This window comes from Bombus vancouverensis, chromosome 16, assembly GCF_051014615.1.
Source record: "Bombus vancouverensis nearcticus chromosome 16, iyBomVanc1_principal, whole genome shotgun sequence".
NCBI lineage: Eukaryota > Metazoa > Arthropoda > Insecta > Hymenoptera > Apidae > Bombus > Bombus vancouverensis.
The window spans coordinates 3,887,902-3,904,557 of NC_134926.1; the positions used below are offsets into that span (position 1 = coordinate 3,887,902).

A 16,656-nucleotide genomic window follows, 5' to 3' on the forward strand; every position below is an offset into this window, starting at 1 on the left:
CTTCGATTTTGTTTACGGAACGTTGAACGAATAGGATTCGGGTGTACCAAAATATTGAAAAAATATTAAATTAAAGAGAGATGCGACAGAATTCTGCGAAACGATGAGAAGCCTTTACACAAAAAATCGCGTAACCGCGAAAGCAAAAAAAATATAGCGACACGTAATAGCGCGATAGTTGCCCCGTCGCGATACGTCGTGAAAGTGTTAAAAAATTAAGAATCTGACTTGGTAAAGAACGTGGATCGTTTCACCTTGGTATGCTAATTGTAAGAATTAAGAGGATTACGGTAGCTCGACGTACATACTCGCATACATAGTATCGAATGCCAGCTGAAATGTGGAACGCGCAATTGTACTTGCCGCAATACACCTCTTGACATTTACACACGGAAGATCCTGAATATCTTTCCAACCGCGACGACGTCGAGAGGAGTTCGAACAGCGACCTGTCTGGAATTGATTTTATCGGTAAACAAAGCGATTCACGAGCCAAATCGAAGGAAGGCCGACACGGTGCTACCTTTCGTAGATGCCGATTGTTCCTTCTAGAATTATTAGGTTATAGATACAGTGAACTCGCAAAAATAATCGACATTTTTATGAGCATATTATTTGCGTTATAGGAAACATTTTGAAATTTCGTTGGCATTGTAACAGGATAGAACTATAGCGACTATAATATGTAGAACTAACTATAATATGCGTAATACTAACGTATATCGCATGGACAGGACGGTTAAGAGGTTAGTAAATTTCCAGTCACGTGCAAAATCGAAAGAAACTCTAAAAGTCAAACGAAAAAATCGTGTTCTTTATATGTTTTGCAATAACAAGCGAACTAAACAACGTCGAGCTTCCTGCCGTTAATAATTTCTCTGTCAGATAACTTTATCCTCTACGGACGACACGATGGAATTTCAAGGATAATCGTTGTGTCTAGCCAACAAGACCATGGAGGCTTTCTTTAGCCTCTTGGAAATTTACGACCTCTCACCATATTCTCGAATGAATTTCCGTCGATTCCACACAAAGGATTATGTGGAATCAAGTTAAAAATAGCACGCTGTCTTTCCAATCCTTCGCCTTTGTTACCCAACGTTTCTCTCAATTTCGTTCAGAACGATATGTACTTGAAACGCGTTACGACAATGAAAGAACGTATACAATGGAGGCAAGCGTCATGACAAACCATTGCAAGTAATAGTAAATAGTAGAAGTTTCTTCGACGAGCAATAATAAGCTGATAATCGTAAAAGGAAAACAAAGTCAGGACTCAGGGGACGATAGCAGGATATCTGGCATTCTTGCCTACGAACAGGTACGAGGTCCGTGTCGTTCACTTTCACTGCTTACGCTCGATCTAACTATAAAACACGTCCTAAGCGGACCGATTCGTTCGTTTCGGGGAACGATCGATTCGATCGCCGCTCAATCGTTCGCTCAGTCGGCTTCGTGTTACCAAACTGTGATTCACTAGCCCTGGAAAAGCAATTTTCCAGCGAGACGTTACTCGATCAACGTTCCAAGTTCACGCTTTGAAAGCGTGAAAGTTCGATTCTTCTACGAGACTCTGCTCGTGTAAAGTATCGAATTTTTGAAAAATGTCGTATTTATCGGCGAGGAAGGGTCGAAGGAGAAGCTCGTGTAACTCGAAGGAAGATTCTAACCGAAATTGGACGAGCGCGTGGGCAATGGCGTGGATATCGCGTGGATATCGCGTGTTTCGCTGGCTCAGGATATACCAAAGTCGCATGCACGATAGGTGGATGTGGATGGGTTCGGCCACGGGTGGTTGGTGCCAGAGTGAGAGTGAGAGAGTCATATATATATAGAGAGAAGGGGAAACTAGACTCGGCACTCCAAAGTATACAGCCTCCGCGATTGCAGTGGTGTGCTTTCGGTTCCCTCTACACGATATTCATTCTTCGCGGCTTCGCGCCCGTGGTAACAGTCCGATCCACGTTTCCACGTTGCACGCGTTGCAGCAGGGCAGCTTCCGGAACCAGCTTTTCGTTCGTTCATCATCATTTCGTCGACCTACCAACCACTACCATGAAGTTCGCGATTTTCGCGTAAGTATTCCATCCGCGATCCAATATAACGCGAATAGCTCACTCTTGCCTTTTACTTTGCTCGCGCGAATCTTTGCACTTTCCCCGTGACCAGTGCTACGATTCCACGTAGAATAATACGAGTATTTTCTCAAATTTCCTGTTCTCTCGAGCAGTGATCTTTCAAAAATTGTATATTTTCCTTCGATCGTCGTGTCACGTTCTTTTTTCCGAGTAGTAGCCTGGCTTGAAATTTGCGCAAGACGTTGCAAATGTTTGGATACAGCGACATTTACGGATTACGGGTATTTACGATAGACAGTGATTGAATCGGTGATCCTTTCGACTTCCACTTTGAATCAAGGCCTTCGAAAGGTGTAGTTAAACGAGCTACACGTTTCAAGCCCCCTGGTATTCGGTATCTGTCGCAAGTGATCATTGAAATCAGGCTCGAGCGAATTTCCATCGCCACGCGAGTGCAAACAGAGCGAGCGAGTAATAAATAAAAGAATAGAGAAATGCGTTATGCAAACGCTGATAGACCGTTCGATCCTGTTCTCAACCAGGAAATCAATTAGAAAACACGGCCATCTAAAACGTAGTAATAATAATAATAATCGATCAACGTGGCGAGGCAGCCAGCTACGCTCGTTAAAGTCCAGAACTGGAAACGACGCGTCGCGAGTTCGAATCCTCGGCATAAGGGACTCCAAAAAAGGAACGGAAAAACCAAAATTTCTCTTACAATATTATAATCGATCAACGAATCAGAATTGCAAAGATCGCGCAACGTGTCTCGCGCAGTTATTCTCGATTCTCAGTTACCGTTGCTTTCCCTTGACATTTTATCTACGTGCATCGTCTATCGCTACATTGGCAAGACCAGTTAAAAGACGAGTCACCTTACGCAACGGTTTTTGAAAGCCATCGAAATTTTGATTGCGTGTAATTTCTCGCCGTACGTGACGAAAGAACGTGCACTAACACCGTTCTTTCATATTTTTCTCCAAGTAACCACGAAAACGAACAACCGTAACGTTATGTCACAACCGCGATCACGGTTGCTGGAGCGAGCAATAGAATTGCGTCAGGATAAGGCCGAACACGAGAAAGCACGGAACACCTAATCCTTTGACCGTGGAATCACGTTTTACTCTGTTGATGCGAGAAAAGTTGAAATTTCTCGGCTACTTTGAAATCGTGTTACGAAAAGCCATTGTTTTATATTCTTCAGCCAACTTGGCCTAAGTTTTCCAAGAAGGTTTACGGAGGCGTATTTTCTTCTGTTTCATAAGGAATCACCTCGTGCCCGATTCCTACGTGCTGTTCGTTATTCGGTCGGACTCTGTATACATATGTATGTAGAGGCGATCGAGTTTCACCGATTTTTCGATGAATGTTATTTTAGAGGTAGAGGCGGGCCACGGGTTTCGGCTAGTTCCCGTGACATTTGTCAGCCGTCTCACGTACTCGCGTGATTCGTACTCGAAACGGGGCGACAAATGCTGGGAGTAGCGCGAGTTGCACGAGCCAAGCCAGAGAAAGTGAGTTTCGTACGTGAATGTCACAGGTCACGATCCAGCTGGTGTATACGCGGATCTACAACGACAAGCATGCGAGTATCGTGCTCTCCGGCGCACGCCGGTTTTGTCCACCGATCGTACGTTACGATCCCCGTGCACACACCAGATTCCCCTCCTTCGGGAGGACGAGTAACGTCCTCGGATTCTATTTTCGATCCTTGGCGAAAGTTGTACGACCGACGAGTCCGATATCCTGCGAGGGACGCGTTAACGCGTCGCGGAACCAACCTGATTCCTTTCGGGGATAGAACTTTTATTAAAACACGCTCAGCAAGCTTCTCTTTCTTGTTCGATCGAACCATCCTATTAGATCGGTTTCGTACGAAACGTTAGAACGTTTATATATACATACGAATTTCTACAAATGTTCGCAGTGTTCCAATAAGAATTTGCTGAAATATTCAACTAATAAAAGGTTGCATAAATATCGATAGTTTGGTAAGAAGAAATTTGCACGTTTACGTGCAGCTGTTCGAGCCTCGATGGTCGAAAAGATAGAGAGCGTCGCCGACTAGGAAGTGGACGAGAGCAGCTGCGAGATCGATTATTCAGTTCGTTGGCGTTCGTCAGGAACGAAAGCGTTTCCTAGCTCTGAGCTATCCTCCGTGTGCACGATCATCGCGCTTCCTTTCACTATCACTCAACATCTTCGCTTTTCAACTTAGCGAGATTCTGCTGCACTTGCAGTGCACGGTTATCGTGGTAACTAGGCCAAACTGGCGTTAAAATATAATCGTTTGCTCGGCAAATGGCAAATTCTTAACTCTACCTAATCAATTCGCCTGTAAAATATCTGTAAACACGTATCGACGTTGAACCAGTCGTTCTATGCAATGGACCAATGCCGACTCGGCAATCGTATCCGTACAACACGCGACAACACTGAACAAACGAATATCCACTGATACGAGCGAATAGAAAACATTGGCAACATTGCAAAATAGTTTAGATCCACGTTAACACTTTACCGACCCCTAGCGGTTCAACAGCATACGCACGTCCGACCGGCAGCCCAGGCGCTGGCTTTGTTTCGGTTTAGACTCTCCAATACCATTCTTTTCGTTCATCGCGAACGGTAAGTTTTTCAAATTGGTATAAAACTGTGGGAGCTTACAAAGCAACGCAAGTGACGCAACTGAGTAAGGTACCTTTAGTACGAAATAACAAATTACTGCTCGGCGACAAAAAGCCGATTAATAGGCTATCGGTTAGTAAGCGTCGGCGACAAAAAGTCGATTAATAGGCTATCGGTTAGTAAGCGTCGGCGACAAAAACCGATTAATCGGCTATCGGTCGGTAAAGTGTTAACAACGGCCATCCGTAAAATCTATCATCATCGTTTCAGTTATGCTGTTTCGCTGTGCAGTAACAGAATTTTCATCATTGGCGAGATTTTTGCACTGGCAAGTACGTTCCAGTAACAACTGTTGTATTTACAACGTGTTTGCTTTGTAGATTGGTGGTGGTCAGCTGTCTGATAGCCGTGGTCAGATCAGCGGAAGAGGAATACGATTACGAGGAAGAGCCGGCAGCTCCGGTGACCCCTGCACCGGCTAGATCGAATTCTGGTCGACTGGGTGGACTATTATCTTCGCGAGGACGAGTAAACGTTGGAAGGAAATCGTCAGCGCCGGTGAGTCGCGGCTCGTTTGGAACGAACCATCGAACCGAACCGATAAACGTGCTCTGTCTCTCTCTCTTTGCAGGCGCAATCGACCACCGCCAAAGCCGTCGAGCAGCCGGTGGAAGTGGAGGAAGAGGGCGACGAGGAATTCGACGATAATCAAGATCAGCAGGAAGAAATTCCCACCACGACCACCGAATCCTCGAAGAAAGTTCGCGGCGGTGTCAGACCTTTCAGGTAATCGCAACTTCCATTGTCTAGAATTTCGAGCGTGTTACGGTGGAACAGCGCGGAATCTCGATTGCTGGAGCATCGATCAGTAGATTAGAATTCGCCGATGGTTTCTGGCGAGATAGAAATTTTGAAATTTTCCATCAATTCGGGCAACGAATATACTGTTCGAATAAGATAACGAAAAATATCGCTTGGTTGGTTTCAAGGTCGAACCAGGATCTCTTAGCCGCGTTAAAGAGAAGAAGAGCTCAAGTGGGACCCTCGCACCGAGAAACATCCGGTACGCAAGCCGCCTCGGAATCGACAACACCAAAATCCAAGTAACTATGACGCAGAATTTTTAATAGTCTTTCTATCGTAGCACACGACTTTACATTAACCTCTTGCGTGTATATTAATGGCACTTTATTCGAGCAAATAACGGGAAAAAAGGCAATGATATTTAAGACAGCAGTCACGTCATCTTTAACGTTTAAGGTTATTACGGTTCGTCCAGGACAACTTTCTCGAAACGAAAAAGTTAACAAAGTTATAGAAATATAAAATATCAAACGTTTGCTTATGGCTATTTGGTATAAGACGAGGAGCAGGAAGATGATTGTTCAGTGGGTGACGAATAATGAAATGTTCTGATTTTCAGAGCGACCACGCACAGCCGCAGCAAAAGCAGCGCCAGCGGTGCGAACGAAGCGAAATCATCGGGACGCGGCAGGTTCGGAGGATCCAGGGGAAGCAAACCTTTGCAAGAAGAGGTGGAGGAAACCCAACGAGAGGAGGTGCAAGTGAAACCGAAACCTTATCGCAGAGGATAAATGGATAGTAGAAAGGGATGCGAGTTTCCAGCTTTGTTTGACTTGAACGCGGAACGAAACAATTAAAAGGATTGCAGCGACCAACGTCGATCTGTTCGAAGCGGCGTGAACTTTTTCCCTTCTTTCGGACGAACACACGAAACTTGCAACGAAAGTCTCCCTTTTATAATCCGCGTTTGAAAAATTAGAACGCGACAACTGAACGCGCGGCAAAAGAAAAGCGCCAGATACTCGTGTAACATTTGCGTACTAAAAGTACATTTCGAAAACTATGACATGTATATAGAAGGAGGCTGCCATTCACCGAATACTCAAGGTACTTACTGTATAAATGTAAATTAATAACAATAAAATTTCTAGAAACAAACACTTGGAAAATACGTGCATAATTTATTAATTAACGGGTGTAACGTGATGGATTTCGAATTGGAATTTTCGAGATCTGGTGAGCGTTACAATGTGACTAACCTTGACGAGTCTAGGAATCGACAACTAACGCCACGATCTTTATCTCGTAAGTTACTTTCCTTCGGGCGTATTTACATAGCCGCGAGAATGGTGCGCGATGTAAGCAGGAGAAATTCCAACCACCGACTTTGGAATGTCGAGGGCGTGCTCCATCTGCACTCTCGCATTCTCATCTTTTATACATCTCGCGCGTGCACCACTCCCAAACTTTGAAATCTCGCCGCTAGCAACCGACAGCCTTACAACCGTCATGTTTGTGGAACACACTTGGCATCGACGATTCGTCTTCGTCGCATCGTTTTGCCGCTTCCACTTCTATCGGTCTTCCCCTTTAATATATTTGTTAATTTAGCCATGTTCACGCAGGCGCTATGACCTGAAAGAATGATGACCTTTTGGAGCGTAAACTACGCATAAGGTAAGAATTTTGAAAGCAAACGGGATATACCGTCGAAAAATACAAAGGAGCTAGAAAATCAAACGTATCGGTAGAAAGACGACTAGAACATGAGAGGTGGAAAGGAAGTGGATGGAATGGGAGAAGAAGAAGACGAAAAGGAGGAAGAGAGGAGAGGGCGAAAGGCGAACTCGACCAGGCTCTGTTGTGTATACGCGAGAGGTAGGAAAGTGAGAGGCAGTATCTCGTCGGCCTTGAAGCCTTTGCGAGAAGCATTTCACTCGCAAAGACCATCCGAGTCGCGTCACCGGTCTGATAACACGGGAGGACGTTGAGAAGCGAACTCGAGAAATCGAGAAATCGAGAAATGTCGCCGGGAGAAGTTGTTTTTCTTAAAACGTACTTCATACACTTGCCGATCATTTGAATAAAATATCTGAAAAATGATTGTTTCAATGACATATCGTTTTATCAGTGACAGACTTCTTTACGGTGCCTTACGTACACAATTAGACTTGAACGCGTATTATTATTCGAGGATAATCGATAATGTTGTTTCGTTGTCTTCTAATTTACGATTTAATTTGCCGTAAAAAATATCTTGCAAACGCGAGAAAATAAGAAATGTTTTCGACCTCTGGAATATCCTAGCGAAATATTTAGAAAGTTTGCTTATATTCGGAACGTAATGTGTAGTGTTTATGTTCGAATAGCTACGAGTGTTCTAATTTTAGTTGCTACTGTTACTTACGTACACTGTTACGTTATTAAGCTAAAAATTTGTTTGCCGTCGATGAACGCTATTTAAAGAAATAAAAAACTAGACGTATCTTCGAGTCGATGGCATTTAATTAAGAATCGCGAATGATAGATGTCCTATTCACCGGTAATCCTTGACTGGGACTACATTCCGTTAAGAATTTCCCGTTTCACTCGACCTCTACCACGGTACACGACCGATATAGACAAACCACGACCGTTTCCATTGTTACATTAACCTCTGGAAACGTATCACTATAATACAGTAAAGTCTTCGACGTGTGAAAACTGTTGTTCGGTTAATTGAATTTCTCGTATAATAAAACAACCAGTTTTCTAATTACAAAGTGTCGAATTTATTCACAGCGTTAAAAATATCGAACCAGGGGCGGAGAAAATTGCCAGTTTATTTTAATATTTAAAAGCTTTTTACCCTGGCAAAACTACGATAGGAGGAGAGTATCGTGTTTGGCCTCGATGTATGTTCGTCGTTTGGCCCTGCAACTTCAAAACGGCTTAACCGACTTCGACTTTGTAGGTCTCGATCGATTCCTGTCACGGTAGTGTTGCAGGTTATGTAACGTATGCGCCTAAATCGGCGAATTCGGCAACAGAATCTATTTTCTTCTTCGTTTACACAGCGCGTTTATTTATAGGTTTCGCAATGATTATAAAAATCATCACAATGACGATCAATTTTTTTTAGTTTCACGAATCGTTCGTTTTAACGTTTACTTTTTCAATTGCTAGTTTTAACTATCACACACTGTGAAAGATATTTGGCAGGCGTGCTTTTCCTTCCATCGATTACCAATTACCGAGATAAACAGCTATTATAAGATCGAATATATTACACGTCTACGTGACCGAAGAGCCTACTTGGCGCATCACGTGCAAGTGACTTTTAAAAGTGCACCTCGCCATGCATATATTCGTGACTCGTGTCCAGAGACGACCAGTGCTACGTTGACCTTTCGATAATGTCGTCGAAGTCGGCGGCTGCAGCTGCGGCAGATGCAACGCTAATAACGATCGTGCTTCTCATCTGTGTACGTGGCGCCTTCTCCTAAGCCAGTGGTTCTTAACCTTTTGTCTACCACGGACCCCCTTTGGATAATTTTTCTGTCGTCACGAGCCACCAACATCTAACTGGAACTTGAAATCCTCGAAAATTAAACGTTGTAACGTTAGTAACCCGTACAACTTTTTGCACAAAACTATGCGAGCAAGGACCTCGTGACAGGTTAAGAATTGCTGTTCCGAGCCATTTTAACGCCACTGCGCTTTCTAACGCGATCGAGAAGATGTATGCAAAAGTATAGAACGTCGATAAGTTATCAGTCCCGAACCTTTCTGTTCGATCGAGTACGACATAGTCGAGGACGATCGAAAGTAAGGCTATTGCCGGAAGGAAATTGCGTAAACGTTTCTCGAGCTTGCCCGAACGTTAGAAAGTTTCAAATATCTCGTGTCGCCAGTCGTTCCGAAAAGTTATTCACTGCAACTTCTCTAGCTAGGGATTTTCACGTGTCGATTATATCAATCCTTGATGGCATGATCGATATATGATACTTTATTCGTGGCGATAAGTATTAATCCTGTAAGGAATTCTTTTCAGGAAAAAAGTATTTTTCGAAGCAGTTAGTAATAATTAGCTTGGCTTTTGTCTATCGCGGCCTTTGTGATATAAACGCGTGGATTATTGAAAAAGCGAAAAGAAAGAAAATAACCTACAGAAACGTAATACCAACGAAGTCACGCAGAACGTGTTCTCGGTGGTTTTTAGTTACTTTGCAAAGATTATCGATCTTTTCTCGTTCCTATTGCGTTCTATTGCGTATTAAATGGTCGATTTCGTTCGACAGAATCTGTTAACCACGAGTGTTGTTAAATAAGACTTGTCAGACGTTGGCCGAACGCTTCGCATTTAACCAAACACAGCGTGATCGTTGTTTCGTCGATCGATTTATCGAATTACAAATCGACATGGAATTCTCGTAAAACTTGAAATTTGCACGCAATGCGACAACAATCGCAAAATCGATAGGGATTTTAAAAAAACCATAGACTAAGGGAAGAGAGAAGCTGCTGTGGACGTGAAAGACAAAGAATGGAAACATGGAAGTAAGAAATTGGAAAGAAGCCACCATAGAACACCACACCTTAGTGCGCTAAGAACTAAAAGAGAACATAAATTGTATTCTCAGGAGAACAACGGGAGAAGACAGTGAACAACGGTTCGTGTCGCAAAACGGAAAGTCGTTGCGAAACGAGGAAACGATTATAGAAATGCAACGGTATTATTTCTCATTATATTGCACAAAACTGTAACGTGGCGCGCTCGGTTGTTCGTTATGAGCTGTATGGTGCATTTCCCCCAGGCAAATATACGTCTGCGCGACGAGAATAACTCGTAATTGTACTTCATTTAGCCGAGCTCGTCAGCTCTTGTGCTCACCTGCTTGAAAGGCACGTATAATCGGATTTATCGTTCTTTTCGATGCTCTTGAAAACGTTTCAAACGCGACGCCTCTTACGACACGGGGCGGAAAAGGCATCGAATCATTGAAGGAAGATCGACGATGGTAAGTGGAGAAAGGAGTGGAAAGAGCGCGTAAAAAAATACACCGTCAGCTTTATTTTTGTAGGGTAAGCGAAGAAGCGAGATTCTACGGCTTAGAATAAGACGAAAGTGAAGAATAATAGAATTAAGTTGCAGACTTACTTACTTATCTCAGGCTGATGGTCAAGTAATTGAACTTGGCTTTACTTGCTATATACAGAGATAAAGTTAAAACTGATTAAAACTGAACATAATACGGTAACACGACAGCTGTATCGATTCTTTGGTTATTCTTCCTCTTTGTCTCTAAATGTCTTCCTATACAAATTCTGGTCGTTACGCTTCATTCATTCCGCTTATCCTTTGCCTATCTGTTATTTTACCTATGCGTCAGTTGCTGATTGTTGAGGTTGACTCATAGAATAAAGCGTGAATAAATTTGTAATAGATAAATATATTGAGATAAATAAAGGTATAGATATAAGTATAGTGTATGCTGATTCAGATACTCACTCTTACAGTGTTACAATACAACAAAAGAAGCTATGATAGGGAGTACGTTCATATACAGGGTGGTTGGTAACTGGTGGTACAAGCGGAAAGGGGGTGATTTTTTTTTCTTTTTTTTTTAAACTTTTCCATCGAGACAACGATCTACAGTGAGATCCGTTATAACGAGACGTGATAAAGTGCACGCGTACCGAGCGAAAATTCAAAGTCGATTTTCTCGAAAACAAAGCCTCAAACGAAAAATTTTTATTCTATATTTTCGACTTCTTTTTTCGCGTAGAATCACCCGCTTTCCGCTTGTACCACTAGTTACCAACCACCCTGTATTTATAGCAAAGAACATTACCAAAAAATTAACCTTATAGCTCTAGCTAAAGGCTACAAGAAACAGCAATAGAAATTTATTTAATATACTCTCTGTTTGTGATTTTCCTTCTTTTCCTCCTTTTCTTCTCTATTTTTAACCAGCTTGTACATCTTCATTTCTTCGACACTGAAATTCATTCCATCTATCATTTCACGTTCCTCCTCGCAGTGTCTCGACGCGTTTTCCCCTTTTCCGGGCAACGTATATTTTTTCTTCTCCTCTTTCAAGCAGAACTTTTTTGCCTCTTCGACATCCCACCGCATCTTTCATCCCCTGAAGATGATTCGCCAGATCCGCTGTGCTTCATTTTTACACACGTCGGCCAATCTTCTCGACTTCGTTCGTTGCACGAATTCACGGCTCACGCTGTGTAATGGCGCGCAAATGCGTTGTTTACGACCTGTGAACACGAGCATGATGCGCGATGACTATGATTTAGAATAAGACGAAAGCGAAGAATGAGAAACTTGCGTCGGAGACTTCCTCATTTCCAGATATGTTACCGAATCCTCTTAACTTGGTTCGTGGCGTGAATTTAGGGCCCACGGCATACAAACGCGTTGTTTACGACCTCTGAACACGAGCATTACGTCTGGCGCGATAATACGGCCGACGGCCCAGAATAAAACGAAGCGTTGCTCGATGGAGAGGAAGAGGAAAGGACTTTCTCCGAGCGGAGATCCTTGTTCGCTTTCCCTGATATCGTATCCGTGCGCGTTTCAGCGTCCCAAAGGTTCGACGTAAGGGCGTTGTGATGCAAACTCGCAAACGTACGATCCACGTCCTAATTTTCAGCGTATCGATCCATCAAAAGACAACTTATTATACATTTTACAACGTTTCGTAACGCGATTACTCTACGACGCGCATGTGTGCACGACTTTAATTACTTTCGAGTTGGTTTCTGCCAAATTACCGGAAAGCAAAGTCGCCTTCTTCTTGCAGCATTCTGTTCAATTTCTCTCTACAACGTGACTCATTAAGAACCATGGAGAATCATCGAAGAGTTGAGAAACCTTAGGAGGTTTTCCGAGATCGATATCGTTCGATGCACGGGCTACAACGCCTACCTGCCATCGTGTAGCAATATACACGCCAATGTTAAGGTCGTGCCATCTGCGGTGGCCGCGTAACGAAACGTAATGGAAATTGGCGATCGTCAACGCGAAATCTAGGTCAAGTTGATGTCCGGTTCTGCGAAACCGGAATATGTATCAGTAAAATCTTCCCTGACGCTAGTTCCTTACAACGGATCAACGCATTCACACTGGCAAGAGCGAAGTGGCGCGTTGAAAGTTATCTTAGTTCGTGAAATTCGCCTTATTTTAATCATCCATCAAAAATTGGAAAAAAAGAAACGCTGCTGACTAAAAACGCATCGAAGAATGGGAAATGTACCTAACGAGACGCATTCCTTGTCGTAAATAGTCAAGAGTAGACGAAAGAAGAGTAGAGTGTTTGGTCGGCGGTAGAAAGATCTACGAGTAATAAAGGCGACATCATCTTACGTAATAACGTAACGACTATTCAACGTATCGTAGAAAAATACACGCACATGACCACTTTCACGGATGCTTCGCCATGGTGAATGGTGTGGCGAACGGTTGGCTTTACCACGCTGTTTTACGATAGTCGGGAATAGAGGAAACCGTATGACGCAAATATGGCCCTGGCGTTACTGTTCTCACCTCTACTATGCAAATGCCACGACTCGTCGATCATTTGGCCGTACCCGTTCGCCAAAAGATAAAAGAGGACGAAAAGAGAAAAAGAAAGAAAAGAAAAACGAAGGCATCCGGACCGGTCGACCGGTGGGAGGTAGAATCGATGACGATGGAAGGCACTTTCCATGAAATTCCTGAAGGCGCCTCTCGGCAGGTTTCATCATCGCGCTTACCCAAAGAAATCGAAAACTATCAACGACGCCGAACGCATTGTTGCGGCCGAATATTCGTAAGCCCCGTGGAAGATGCAAAATGGCGCCTATTGTGTTGGAGAGCGAAAGTCATCCACGATATTCACACGTGTCTTAGATTCCGGTTCTTGGCTGTCCTTAACATTGAACGGGCTGGTCGTGTTCGACCTTACGTCGAGAGGATGTTTTGCAACTTGCAGATTTCACTTCGATACCCTGCATTCTCACCGATGCAATGGCCAATCGAATCGCGTCCATCGCGTCCATCTGCTATTACCATCGAGACAGAGCATAGTACTCGGCTATGGACTTAGAATCGCAGATAGAAATTTCATTTCTCTGGGATACAGCTGCTGATGGCGAACACGCGTCACATTTTGAGAGAAGGCACGAGCTGTATCGAAACTCTGATCGGCAACCGTAGACAATACGAAACGGTATCGTAGACATCGAGCAAGAATCGCCAATATCCTCGATCTCGATCACATCCTGGCGATACTCGAAGCGTCGGACACACCCGTGACCAGAGAAAGTGAATTTTGTAAAAGCAAATCCCAAGTAGAAACGAAATGTATCGGCGCCTTCTTCTCGCTTCGGACACGCTCTTTTTCAACGTACGTGTTGTTTCTTCGCGTTGCGGGATATCGCGATGTAATAAAATTGGAAGAGCGTCGATTTATTTGTAAAATAATTTACATCGGTGTTGGGACACGGCGTTTCCCAGAAATTGAATTTGTCTTCAGGTAGGTTGCTACAACGTCATACCGTGCAAGGAACTCAAGCATCGCAGTCTGTTTGCTATCCCAACATCGCGAACCTATGGCGAAAACTGGAGAAAAGATCGGTCGTCCGCGTCATACCTAAACGAGTAGAATTTCGAAATAGTTGCTCACCGCTATAACGAGCCAGTGGCAAACTTGAACCAACGTAAATTCGATTTCTGCAATCGCGTTCTTCCAGCGTACCGTGTACACGGTGCGCTTTCGATCTTGGCTTGTCATCCAACTTAATTTCGATTAGGATGACGCACGAGGCGCGGCGTTCGATGAGCCACGCTCGTGTCCACGAACTTTGTAGTTACATATGCTACCTAGAACGCGAACACGGAGAAAGTGAATCCGGCATCGCCACGTTGTAAATCGCCGATCGAAAAGGCGTGGGCTTTTAGCGTTAAAGCATCATCCGTGTTCAGAATTTCCTTGGAAACGCGTACTTCGATGTCGGTTCACGTGCATAAGACGGAGCGGTTAGTGTGCAACAACCTCGATGTCCTCTGGAACTTTGCGACGTTGCCGCGGAAATTTCCCTATAGATAACTGTTGAAAAAATTCCACGAACAAACGTCTCTCGAAAGTGTATCGAGAAATCGCGCGAATCGCGAAGGTCCATTGAAATGCAGGCCGAGTTCCGCGAAAGTGCAGTCAAGGTTCTCGAGTCGTTCACGAGTATCCCGTACACGCGTGCATCGATACGTTATGCCGCGTATGTATCTCGTACGAACCGTCGTGATTTCATCGATAGATTTCACGGTCAACCTGGATATTCCGTCGATACCGTTGTTCGAGCTTCTAACAAAAAATTTGAAAAATATTCATCCTCGTATTTGTGGTGGCACTCGACGATGGGACTTTCCGACGGCTTTGCGACACAAAACGCTTACCATCAAACCGTAAGGCCGACATGTCCAATGTACCATCGATATCGTACGGTCCTTTCGCCGAATATTCCGAAGAATGCAAACGCGGCAACCGTCGCGGACGTCTAACAACGTCCGTGCATAGTGGCGATATCGAGGGACAACAAAGAAAAGAATCTGCTCGGTTTTGAACAAAAGATTCATTCCGTTTCGAACAACGAAGTGCAATGGGTCCAGCGTAACAGCAAAGCAAACACATTCGAAAAGCGTTGATCGTTGACTGTCGACTGTTGATTGTTGATTGTTGATTGTTGATTGTTGATTGTTGATTGTTGATTGTTGATTGTTGATTGTTGATTGTTGATTGTTGATTGTTGATTGTTGATTGTTGATTGTTGATTGTTGATTGTTGATTGTTGATTGTTGATTGTTGATTGTTGATTGTTGATTGTTGATTGTTGATTGTTGATTGTTGATTGTTGATTGTTGATTGTTGATTGTTGATTGTTGATTGTTGATTGTTGATTGTTGATTGTTGATTGTTGATTGTTGATTGTTGATTGTTGATTGTTTAATAAACTTTTTTGTTGAATATCGAGAGTATTCCTTGGGCACTTACATCTAACACCACCTCGTATTAATTTCTCCAGCTTCTCTTACTCGATGCGTTCCACGAGACGAAAGCTGTACGATGATGTGGCTTTTTCCTTGCAGATTCGACTATTCGATCGTTCGCTTTGAACACCACGCGAACCATAGAGAAACGTGTCATACAACAGGATCACGGTTACTATCTGCCTACGCCAACATTCTTTCGTGCAAAAAGCGTGCCTACGTAAAGCTGTTTGCTCGATGCGTCATACAGAGTTGCATCCGCTGCTACTTGATTCATTTTGCAAGCGTTTTGCGTAGTAGAGATTCGAGTAAAATACGAATATCCTTGCGAAACGCTGCTGGCGATGATCGCGAGTTAGAGGAAGAAAAAAAAACGAAGGCAAGAACGAAGGTAATAGCTCGGTTAAAACGAGAGGGCGTCCTTCTGGCCGGAGAATGCCGGTCGTAATTTCTGGTATACGACGCACCTGTGTTCACGGGCGCGTACAGTCAATGGCCGACCGTATTTAGCCTTCGATTTGTACGCAGAAGGTCCGAGGTGCAGCGGATATAGTAAGCGCCAGGTTGAATGGTAATCGAGCGTGGCTAATTCATCCATCATCCATATACGACCAGGCGAATTCGTAACTGCCGTTTGACTTTACTTGCACAAGTCGTATTCGCTAGCCTCGATCGAGGAACAAGCCTAACTTGACTCGGGTTGGGTCGCATTGTAGTGTAATAACGCACGAGAGAAGACATTGTTCTCTGTCGCTTCGCGTGCTTGCTCGGTAAAGGGGCGCGCACGAGTGCTCTCCTTGTCGAGAGAAAGTCTCGTAGCTATACATATTCGTAGCAGTTTCTGTCGCTTCGTGTATCAACCACGGCCTTTATTTACTTCTTTATTTGTTTATATATAGTTGGATTCCCCGTGTACCTACGTTACAACACGTAATCACGCTACACATAATAAACGCATCGTTTAACTTTCAATTACATCGGATGGAAGAGAAGCGAGTGATCAAACACGTTCAAATATCCAAATATCCGACTTTCAGTCTAATCTTATCCCATCCTCCTCCGACAGACACCAAACCTCCACTTTCGATTCCGATCTCTTTCGCAACACACCGCTAAACG

At 43.7% G+C, this 16,656-nt stretch overlaps 2 protein-coding genes across 2 annotated transcripts in view; one reads left to right on the forward strand and one right to left on the reverse strand.

Moving 5' to 3' along the window:
• Positions 1-16,656, reverse strand: part of LOC117163125 (uncharacterized) — a 215,715-nt gene that overhangs the window by 179,811 nt on the left and 19,248 nt on the right. The window lies entirely within an intron of this gene.
• LOC117163136 (uncharacterized) lies at positions 1,846-6,674 on the forward strand. Its single transcript, XM_033345188.2, has 5 exons — positions 1,846-2,075; positions 5,093-5,270; positions 5,344-5,498; positions 5,702-5,815; positions 6,136-6,674. Exons 1-5 carry the CDS (start codon positions 2,056-2,058, stop codon positions 6,305-6,307), a joined length of 639 nt encoding a protein of 212 aa, XP_033201079.1. The 5' UTR covers positions 1,846-2,055; the 3' UTR covers positions 6,308-6,674.